We start from the raw sequence: 11,046 nt of genomic DNA on the forward strand, positions 1-11,046 counted from the left end.
TGTTTATGTAGTCCAGAATTCTCTCTTGACAGAATTGGGCACTTTATGGATGCTATTAAACAGAAAGTTTCTTGTTTTTCTGTTTGTAAATGAAGTCATTGTTGTAGAGAAGCAAATGAAGTGGCCCATATTCTAACTAGAAAGGCTTCCTTAAAATGCTTATCTCATGTTTGGGTTGAGGACTTGCCTTTTTTTATTTCTTCTACTTCTTGTAGAGACCTTTTGGCCTCTAGACTGTAATGATCATCTTTTTTAATGAGAAGATGTTTTTTGTTCCAAAAAAAAAAAAAAAATGAGTAATGCTGTGCATACATCATGTGTGTACGTACTTCAATAATAATAATTTTTTTTTTTTAAAAAAAAAAAAGAAAAAAAGAAAAGAAAAGAAAGTGTTATTCACGTAATTACGATTCGATCCTTTATGAATAATGTGCATCTATCAGGATCCTCTTGATTTCATTGAAAAATCCATGATCGATTTTATGGTCTACATTAAATTTCATAGACTTAATGTCATATATATTGCCAAATAGTGAATATATTGTTATGTTATTTTCAATTTTTAAATGATGTGGCTGTTTAAATGTGGCATAGGGACATATATGTAATTTTTTTTACAGTAATATCATACACACCATTAAATATAATAAAATAAAATTTAAACCATAAAATACATAATTTTCATTTCAAGTTAAATTGAGAAGGTCCTATTCCGCACATTAGTCATTAGGTATGTTAAGTTGAGCAAATTAATTTGAACAACATTTTCTCCCAAATTGAGTTTAAAGAATTTTTTCTAACCCAAATCTATTAAATTGACATTTGTTTGAAATGTATGTGAAAATCATAAATTTTAAATACATGTCGGTTGTTGATACAATGACTACACGCTAGGCACGAGAGTGAGGCTGCAGATAGAGTAAATTGTAAAAAAAGTCTACCGAAAGTCCGACAAAACCACATTTGATGATTAAGTCATAATGGGTAGATAGAAAGAAAGCAAACTGATAGAATGAGGGTGTAAGAAATAATTGTAGACATGATGAAGGGTCTTACCCTCTTTATATATGCAAGTCGTTCTGCCCTCCTTCGTTTAGGGTTTTTAGGACATCCAGCTGAAATTTCTTTATTGATTTTCTTTAATAAAGAAATTTTGTAGGGCATCCAGCTGAAATTCACTTTCACGAATATTGGGGAGGTTTCTAGCATGGGAGGCCGTTATTTGACCTTCCGGAAGAGGGGTTTAATTGCGGCGTGTTTTAGTGGGAAGTAAGCGCACCCTGGTGTTGGGCTCGGTCTGACTATTAGTCTAGGGTTATTTTGGTGGCCCATTGGTCCTTTAGCTGATAGGCTCCTCGATAAGTGAGTCCCATGATCTATTTGACTAACGAAAGGCCTTATAGGCAAGCTTAATAGGCTCGTCAGGATTGAATACATCAATAGCCAAGCTGACCCATGAAAATTATAAAAAGCGTTTAATGGTTTTTCGATACATTGGCTTTAAGGGCCCATCCCGCTGACATGTGACTCATTAGAGGTACCCAACGGGGATAGGTGGTACACCATCCATTTAATAAACCAAAGTGAAGGAACTTTCTTTAATCAAATTGAGAGGAAAACTTTGACCAATTAATTCATCCCTTCAGCAACATCTTGAATTGATCTTGAAGTCATGAAGATGACAACTATTTCCAACTGGACATACAAAGCACATTTGCTGACTACGTATAAAAGCATAATATTGTCTGTCGCGAAATGAGCTGTCCATTAATATTAGTTTAGATACAACAGTTAGCTCTCGTGATGTCTAATTTAACATAATTAACAGCCTTAACTTAAGCAACTCTCTGTTGCTTAAAAAGACCAAAAGAAACTTTTATTTATTTCTTGGGGTGCGCCGGAGCACCGAAGAACAAGAAGGACACCGGATCAGACCGTTCACATTGCAAACCGTGCAGCTCCTGAACCCGATTTTCTCTACGTACACCTTGTGGCTCCCATCACACCGTTCACATACAATGAATCTAAGCCCTCCACATAGATCACACGCATTCGGGTCCACCACCGGCAACCGCGCGATTAATTTTTTCAACTCCCCATTCTCATGCAGCTGTCTGATTTCCTCGGCCCCACCGATGTATCTCCCACCAATGAAAACTAAAGGTAGGCTAAACTTCTGATACCCTATGATCTCCTGCAGCTCGTCTAAGAACTGGGCGTCCATCGATACATCTCGCTCGTCGATCGGGAGGTGGAAGCCTTGGAGAATCGATCTAACGGTCCTGCAGTCCTCGAAGGTCTTGCGTACGACGCGGAGGCTCGTGAAGTAGAGCACGATGCGTTGATCAGCGCCGGGGAGTGTGATGGACGGTTGTGATGACTGGGCAGGGGATGGTGGTGGAGTTGCATTGCGGCGGGCCAAGGCGCGGAGGACTGAGGCGGAGACCCGGACCCGGTGGAAAATGGATGGCGACTTTGGGGATTTGGGTTCGGGATTGGATTTGGATTCTTCATCGCAGAGGGTTTGGATGTCTTTGAAGGATGAGCAAGAGAAATTTAGTGGGGATGGCTTTGATGTGGTACGGACCCTGCTTGGTGATCTTAACCATGGTGCCCACATGGGAGAGAGAGACAGAGAGAGAGAGAGGAGCCGGGGGAGATAGGGTTAGGAGAGAGACTAGAAGGGCAAGAAAAGAAGGGTGTGTTTATTAGTGGCTGGTTGGGGTTATAATAAATAGGGAGTGATTAAGGAAAGGATAAAGAGAGATCCTAATTAAGCAAGTGATGTCAAGTATTCTTCTAGGCGGGAACGAGATGTTTTAAATATGGTAAAAGACACGTGTATACAATAAATTTTCACATATATTTTGAAGAGCAATGTTGGGGTGTACACTCCTCTACATTCCTCTTCTTATTCTTACATGTGTTTATTTATTTTATTTGTTTGAAAAATAAAAATACATGTAAGGGTGAGATGATGAGTGTACCGGAGTGTATACCCCAACATTTTTCTCATTTTTGAATATATAAAAATTAAAAAATGTATCTAAGGCAGACACATATTTTTAAAATATACGTCAATTTAATATATTAAATTGATTTTTTTTTTTTTCTCTAATTCAATTTGGAGAAAAACTCTCCCATTTGCCATTGGCTTATAAAATTAGAGACATACTATATACATCATCCTCTTGTCATTCTCTCATATTCTCATTTTTCAAAATTACCATCGGTTAAAATTAGATCTACATGGACCCTACATATTCAATGTTTATTTCAAAAAATAGAAGAAAGAGAGAAGGGCTATGAAAGGAAACGAATTATTTCTCTCAAAATTATAACTTAATGCTACAACTTACCAAAGGTGGGCTGACTGGATCTAAATTCCTTATCAATCCGAGTAGCAAATGTGAGAGATGAGCTGTCTAAAATTTGATTGGACAAGTAAATTCCATATTAGCTCTACTATCCAAATTATTAACCATTGCAAAATTGATAGAGACGTGTATTAAGGCTGGAAAACTATTGTTCTGAATGTAGTGTTTATACTTACGGTCAAAGCACGTGCACGCACATAAGGTATGATAAATAAAATATCAGTTACATGTGGGATTGTGAGTTGTTCATCGACTCGCGAGTGCAAAACAAGGTGGCAAGCAGAACTTTTAATGTATCTCTAATGATTTCCACCACTTGTCCCCAGTTTTGCTCTTTTTTTTTTGTTCTTTTTTTTTTTCTTTATATATATATATATAAAACACCCTTTGGCTAAAAACAACATTCGTACAAAACTAAGAATCCTCAATTGAGTCAATGGGATCTTTCGTATCAGGTTTTCACTCAAGTGCCATGATCGGTCGTGTATTTGAATTAAAAAAAAAAAACCTGATTCAAAGTAGGAATAAGAAATCTCTGATTACCCAATAACATTCAGTACTACAAATAAACTGTTGGGAAGAACAGCGATCAGTGTCAAGGTTACAGTGCAAGAAAGATGATAGTACTAAAATTCAAACTGACCCATAAATCACGAAGGTGTATATATAAACCATATAGAAACAGGGGTGACCCCCCTTCCTTTAACCTACCTTTACTACTTCTTTGATCTACACAAAGTGCTTCAATTCCAGTGTTTGTTAGTGCTACATAATTAGCTGCAACAAGAAAAAAATGTCATAAACTTGTAAGGTAAAGGCAGAAATCAGAGAAGAAAACTCTGAATTTGGGGTGCTCACATATGTCACATCTTTGCTCCTCTTGAGATGAGAATGTCCCCATAAGGCACCGTTTGTTCAACTCTTAGCATATCGCGAGAAGCCAGAACTACATATATATCAAATACCCAGTTACCATTGTTTCTTGTTAGTTGAAGAATTTTGCAAGTTGTGATCTGATTTCGAACAGTCAAAATCACCACAGTCGGACTATAATATGCAGGGGAAGTAGCATGGATGGATGTGTACCACAAGTCTGATAAAAGAGCAGGGCTGATCCTTTTCTATTCATTCCAGCTGCTAGGTTGTTCAGGGATTCTATTTGAGGGGCTCCAGGTGTGTCAAAATGCGCTTTCATCTGCCTGTAGGCATTTTTAGTACAAGGAACATGCTTAAGTTAACCATAAACTCAAAAAGTGACTCTTGGATTGGGGAATTCAACAGATGTCAAAGAGAAATATACATTCGAATAGAATCAGTAATCTGGTCAACGGGATGGTTGATTTTTTCGTGTTGGGTTTGTGTGACTCCAGTTTCCACTAATAGTTCTGCAACAAAGTTCAACAAGGTCAGGTAAAATGTTCAAGTAGATGGAGAAACTACTCCGAAAGCTATAATTGATACAACAATTGAGAAGGTTGCTAGGTTATATACCTTGATCAGGTGTGAGGCCTTTTTCAGACAGCCTTGCTAACTTAAATTTTGGATCAGGGTGCTTCCATGTATGCTCCTCAGCTACTGGTTCAAGGCCACCACTGCTGTGTCTAGAGGAAGAATGGGGCCTTTTCCTATTGCCAATACTTCAACAATCAAAATCAATCACAAGGTTTTTGAATGTAGCAGAATACTCTTCTTGGCCCTTACATATGCAATATATGCACTACTTAAAAAGACTGAAGTAACAATTAATGAAACATTCTTTTTTCCTAACGGACTTGGTCAATATATATATATTTTGATAAGTAAATGAAGGATTTGGCCAAATATATTCTACTAACCTTCCGGAATTGACTTCTGAATTATGTGAGAACACACCTTGTCCAGATGCTGAGCTAGGGATGGATCTTACATCATCTACGATAATTTAAAGGACAAAAAATTGATGCAGAGTATCGTCATAATCATTTGATGACATCAAGATTTTTCCAGAAAAGTGAGAAATACTAACTGTTAAACAAAGATACATCATACCAGAATTTCCAGGTGTAACCAACAGATTCGCCTCAGCTACCCTCATACCATTGTTCATAAGGTTGGCTCTTAGTTCGTCCATTAGGATTTCAGTTGGAATGCCATTGTTGACAACATTTGTCCGTTGCTTCTCTATTGAAACTCCCAGTGACTGGGAGCCGACTCCGCTATGAAATTCTTCAAAAGGCTTCACATTATAATAAAATCTTCAGACATAGACGAGGCATTTTTCCTGGAAGATATTAGAGTAAACCAACAGATTGGTTGAGTGGCTTACAAATCCCATTGGGTCAGGGTAATGTACTCTCTCTGTCGGTGACGACAATGATGGTTCTGGGGGCAGGGGTGGAGAGGCCTTTTCTGCATTCAAAATTACTACTTATCTCTCTTTCCTATATTTCTTTCATGAGGAAATTCTCAAAAGAAAGATTGAGTAATACTGACCAGAAGGTGAGTCATGCGGAGGTTGGATGCTTTTCATCCATAGCTCCAAAAGAGGTGGTGGATAATAGACTACTCTACTTCCATTTACAAATAGATCACCTATTAGTACAATAGGTGGCAGGTCCATGAGGTTAACTATCTTCATGGTAGACATGATCTCTGTGTGCTGCAACAAAGAGCTTTAAAACTTGTATTCTATTGCTTGAACACTAAGATAATTGATATCTCTATATTATACACAATCTTTAATCTTTGTACACTATTCTTCAAAATATCCACGTTTCAGAATAACGTCCAAGATAATTCTTAAATACAAGACTAACTGTCTAAGATATGCTAAAACTCAAAACAATTAATTGGTAGTCAGTACATTCTAAAACCTACCCAATTCACATTGCATTTTAACTAGTAGCTAAGAAGTATGCTTTAAGCATGACATAACTTTAGCGGTCAAACTTGATCCATATCTGCACCATATGGAATGGAATAAATCTAAGGATTCAATTTAAAAATCAGGGACAAACCTTTCTCTTTCTTCCCCTTCTTGAGGCTATATCTGAAGCATTTTGAAGCCAAGACTGGTATACTTGACCAGGAATCATGGTTTGCTCATAATCCATGATAGAGGCTGCTGGTCTTCGTGTTTTCCTTTTTATTGGCCTCGACCTCTCTTGATCCTGCTTCATCAAACTTTCTTGGTTGGTTAAGTTTGTATTGTTTCTTTTGTTATATTTTTCACGCGATATTTCTGGGGTAACATAATTAATGTTAAATTATGTTACCTGTCTAGCTTCCTTGCATCCATCAGATTTTTGATTGACCTGGTGATATGGATGTTGGGATTGAAATTCATCAGCTGCAGAAGGGCTTGGAGGTTAGCAAGCACAGACAACTTTATAGATTTCTTTTTGGGGGGACAAATTAAGAGAAAACAGACCTACTTGTTCCAATAATAATCTAAGGCTTTTGCCAACATGCCTAGGTTCAATATTTCTCAGTTAATTTAAAAGTATAAGAAGAAAGAAGAACAAATTAAATGAGAGGCACTAATACACCCTGTCAATGGACCTGAGAAAAGCTTAGCAATTAGTTTAAAGTAAACATCCAAGGTAACATTCAAGAAAACTTGTCAGCTTTACCAAGTCAAAAGACCATCTCATGAAAACCTGGAATGCGCGCCTTTGTCTTTCTCTGCTATTGCATTCTAGAATGTCCGATACTTTTCACACGATCACATTCAAGAGAAGCATCTCAGGCTTCTCATTTCTGTGTGGGGTGGTAGTTATTGATGGGCTGCACGGAAAGCATTTTCACCATAACTTGTTTTTCTTACTTTCTTGTTTATGCTCTCAATGCTCGAAATGTTAACAGTTAAAAGTGAAAATTAATTAGTCTTATCCTAGCCAAGCATTTTATTTGATCAATTAATTCAACAAACAAAACCTGGAATAGATTGTAGCTATAGAGCAAGCAACACGAAAACATAACATATCTGGCTTAGCAATACGGACTCTAGTCACTCTATATGTGGATAATGGTTGAGACAAATTAATATCTGCAAATTATAGATTTAAGTTCACTTATGCCACCTCCCTCAACCAAAACCCAATGTTTTACTTCCATGACCTTAATTGTCACAAGTATAGGGAATATAGACGTGACTTGTGGAGCAAAAAAGTGAAGAGGAGTTGAAGTGAATGTTTATGTAGTGCTGGATTCCTATTTCTTAATCCTTGACATTCTACGAATGAAAACGAAAATTTTGCCTTATTTAAGCTGATTTGTAAGCATTAAAGGGGTCATGATGCCGACCTCTTTGAGGCTCATCTTGTAGAGGTGGGGAGGGTATAAGCGTAGTTGGGATTTGTGTATACTCTCCTGAAGTGAAGTTCAGCTGAGTCTCCTCATCCCCTTCAATATCAAATCTGCATATGATAAAAAATGGGTAGTGTATAAGAATATAATATAACACAGAGGATTATCAATATACATTGCAGATCTGATTAGAGCAATGAACGGGTATGGTTTTGTTTCATGCAAATTCTTTGAATGCTTATATAGAATAACAAAAAAAAATGTGCAACCTAAATTTATAATGCATCACAGTAATGGATTTAACCTTTCAAAGCGATTGTACTGATCTGCATTGGCTTGGTATGAATCAAAACGTTCAAATAAGGTGATATTGTCGGCAGTAGCTGAGCAAGAGAGTAACAGATATTAGCAGAAGGGAATATTAACATCCTTGATATAACATATATGGCCCAAATTAAAACTAGGAAGGAGGCAGATTAGAGGAATAAAACAAAACCTTGATGCAATTTGTGGTATTGATCTTCCACCCCAGCATTATCATTAACATAAGGTTCATCTACACTATCTAGTCGCTGCAAACATTGAAAGTCAACTCCATGAGTAATTTTGGAGGATATTTCATTAAGTCTGACTGTGAAGATGTCAGTACCATTACCACTTTACAGCCTATACATATGATTTGGTTCCTACTTGGTAACGTGTAGTGGCTTATGCAATCCTCTTCCTAATAGGAGACCTTTACTGTTACATGTGTACGTAACGTGGGATGAAATACTAACAAAAAGATAGATTTGTAGGAATTTCGAGGAATTCTAGACCTCGTATGCACAGTTAGAACTGCTTTCAACTCACAAACACAAAGTTTGATAATTTATTTTATTGATTACTTTTATTCAAAAACAAAACAGTATTTAAAATAACGGAATACAATAGAAAATAGAGTCACACATGAAATAGAACTTGCATTTGACTCATAACTCAACAACCTAACCTGCTGTCAACAAGACTCCTAAAAAAGATAAAAGAGATAAATTTAATCATACCTAAATAACAACATAAAAAGGTAAACATGAGACATACTTATACCCACCCAACAATAGTAACTAATAAAACAACTAATGAATTGACCAACTGGTAAAACAATAAAACACTAATGCACCGAACAACGGAACAACCCAATAGATAACACTTCCTAATAGACACATAACATTTACACTACGCCTTCAACAATTTTCATAAGAACATTTTTGCGTGAACATAACATAAAAAATACATCTCATGCACATGTTAATTGGAGGAAAGGGGTAGTAAATTGCTTGGCCAAGAAAGAGCGGAGATACTTCTCTCTACTGGGTGTTCTTCATATTGATTAGCATCTCAAGGTTTCCAAGTTATGGTTGATAAACAATGGTGAGAGATGACCTAAAAATTAAAATAATGTCCAAGTGACGCCAAACCATGCCACATCAATTTGAAGAGAAATTACCATATCACGTTATGACGACTAGCATAACTAGAAAAGCAGAGATTTTTTTATATTTTGTGAATTCTGCATTATTTTAATTACGACACCCTTTTTCTTCCCACGATTGTAGACCAGAAGAAGTCAGAAATTATAGGCAAGCTACCACAGCTCCAGGCAAAGCTGACCAGATACTCTTAATTACCACAACGGAGTAAGTCATATCACCAAGCTACAATGTTAGAGAAAAACATTGAGTTACAAACCTATAAAAGCATACTTGGTTGTTTGGTTTTGGGGCAACGATACATTAATCAACTTAGTGTGGAAGGAGGTGCAACTTCCACATCAATGCGTGCTCGGTGCCTGAATTACCTGAGGTCATTAGACCCATCTTCCAAATCGTAATCAAACAGTGGACATATGTTTATCTATTTGAAAATTGAAAAGACCTTCTATAGCTGCTGGGAGACTCGGTAAATTGGTCAAACATATCCCAGTCAGGGTGAAAATTCACAGTCGGATCCTTAACCTTAAGGCATGTAAAGGTGCAGAAGACACATTCATCCAAAAAAAAAAAAAGGCGCACAAGACACTATATAATTTCTCTCTTCTCATCACTCTAATTATTCGAAATGACATAACTAATAGCCCCTAATGGGGCTTCATAAAAGTTGATGATGATGAACGAATCAAAGATAAATAAAGGTGTTTTGTTACGTTTACCATGGCAAAATAGGCGGTTTGTTGGAAGCCCATGGTGGCAGTAGTGTTGGAAAAATGAAAGGAATTCTCAATGTCTCCAACATCTGTCTCTTGGTTCTCAGGCAGCGTCACAGCTTCTTTCCTGCCACACCAAACGACCATAATTAAATAAATCTACCTAAATTGACCTTCCTACCCTTCCCCCATGTCTCTCTCGTTTGCAAATACGGCGCCGTATTGAACTGCGCTAAAATCTAAAACAAATTCTTCCACTCTGCCCTGAGCTTGGAGGCACTGTCCCAGTGTACATATGCTTGTGAAGCTTCATCAAAGAGAGAAAAGAGTGAAAAAAAGAAAAGAAAAAGAGAAACACTATGACGGACTTGGCATGAGATTTTCCTTTGGGGAGGACAGTGGGATCTGGGGCAGCTTTCACCTTCCATGCTTCGTTTATTTCAACCTGAGAATACCATAATTTAAGCGAGAAAATAATTAAACAATTAAAGGAAGGGGGTGCATAGGAGACTTGGATGTCCATGTGAGTACCAGAAAACGGGAAACATCATCTGTGAAGCAAAACAGAGTACATGAAAACGCATTAGATATAATGGTTATTCAGGAATTGAGGTTTGAAATTGAAGTGAAATAAGAGTTTAAAGAAGAGTACCGTAGAGGAGCTTGACTTTTCGCTCGTAGACAATCACAACCCCACCTAAAAACCGCGTAGAGGAGAGGGTGTCTATGAGTGCACGGAAACAGGGACTGAAATTGAAGAAAAATCAGAGAGAGAGAGTGGACGATTACCCATGAGAATCCCGGAGAGCCTGAGAGCCATAGGAACTGATGGATTCAAAATCTCTTCACTGTAACAAAAGATTGAAGAATAATTGGCAAAATAAGCGTAGTAAATAGACGGACATTTAAAGTAGAAGAAAAAGTTACGAAAATAATACTAGTAAATAATAACCAGATCTTGATGATGTTGAGCTTATCGAGCTTTCTCCGGTTGATCTTGGCGTGCAAAGTTGCAGCCATCCTTCATAAGAGAGAGACACGCGCACACAACGTGAATACTATAGAAACTGTGCCACAATCACCTAAATCTAATTCATGTATTTGGATAAAAACGAAATTAATTCAGAGCTACAAGTTACAATCCATCTTCAAATTCAATTACCAGCTGAGAGCTTAAGTTTTCAGAAAGTAAAATCACAA

At 37.2% G+C, this 11,046-nt stretch overlaps 2 protein-coding genes across 2 annotated transcripts; both read right to left on the minus strand.

The window, feature by feature from the left end:
* Nucleotides 1–1,818: 1,818 nt before the first annotated feature.
* LOC133864402 (uncharacterized protein At5g39865-like) lies at nucleotides 1,819–2,719 on the minus strand. The gene has a single exon (XM_062300728.1). It carries the CDS (start codon nucleotides 2,618–2,620, stop codon nucleotides 1,877–1,879), a length of 744 nt encoding a protein of 247 aa, XP_062156712.1. The 5' UTR covers nucleotides 2,621–2,719; the 3' UTR covers nucleotides 1,819–1,876.
* Nucleotides 2,720–3,893: 1,174 nt separating this feature from the next.
* On the minus strand, nucleotides 3,894–10,866 carry LOC133864745 (sister chromatid cohesion 1 protein 1). Its single transcript, XM_062301156.1, has 20 exons — nucleotides 10,799–10,866; nucleotides 10,636–10,694; nucleotides 10,499–10,543; nucleotides 10,378–10,397; nucleotides 10,215–10,291; nucleotides 9,853–9,973; nucleotides 8,161–8,236; nucleotides 7,969–8,047; nucleotides 7,662–7,774; nucleotides 6,632–6,705; nucleotides 6,374–6,526; nucleotides 5,850–6,015; nucleotides 5,683–5,765; nucleotides 5,406–5,592; nucleotides 5,213–5,288; nucleotides 4,869–5,002; nucleotides 4,678–4,762; nucleotides 4,464–4,576; nucleotides 4,236–4,323; nucleotides 3,894–4,154 (listed from the first exon to the last, which is right to left on the minus strand). The coding sequence occupies exons 1-19, from the start codon at nucleotides 10,864–10,866 to the stop codon at nucleotides 4,241–4,243; spliced, it is 1,812 nt and encodes a 603-aa protein (XP_062157140.1). The 3' UTR covers nucleotides 3,894–4,154; nucleotides 4,236–4,240.
* Nucleotides 10,867–11,046: the final 180 nt, after the last annotated feature.

This window comes from Alnus glutinosa, chromosome 3 (genome assembly GCF_958979055.1).
Source record: "Alnus glutinosa chromosome 3, dhAlnGlut1.1, whole genome shotgun sequence".
In the NCBI taxonomy this organism is placed as follows: domain Eukaryota; kingdom Viridiplantae; phylum Streptophyta; class Magnoliopsida; order Fagales; family Betulaceae; genus Alnus; species Alnus glutinosa.

Bases quoted from the DNA above. Each gene is read 5' to 3' on its own strand.
- LOC133864745 (XM_062301156.1), bottom strand. From the start codon at position 10,866: ATGGCTGCAACTTTGCACGCCAAGATCAACCGGAGAAAGCTCGATAAG. The intron at 7,775-7,968 runs GTTAAATCCATT...TATCATATGCAG, and splicing joins CAGTACAATCGCTTTGAAAG to ATTTGATATTGAAGGGGATG. The intron at 5,593-5,682 runs GTAAGCCACTCA...TATAATGTGAAG, and splicing joins ACCCTGACCCAATGGGATTT to CCTTTTGAAGAATTTCATAG.
- LOC133864402 (XM_062300728.1), bottom strand. From the start codon at position 2,620: ATGTGGGCACCATGGTTAAGATCACCAAGCAGGGTCCGTACCACATCA.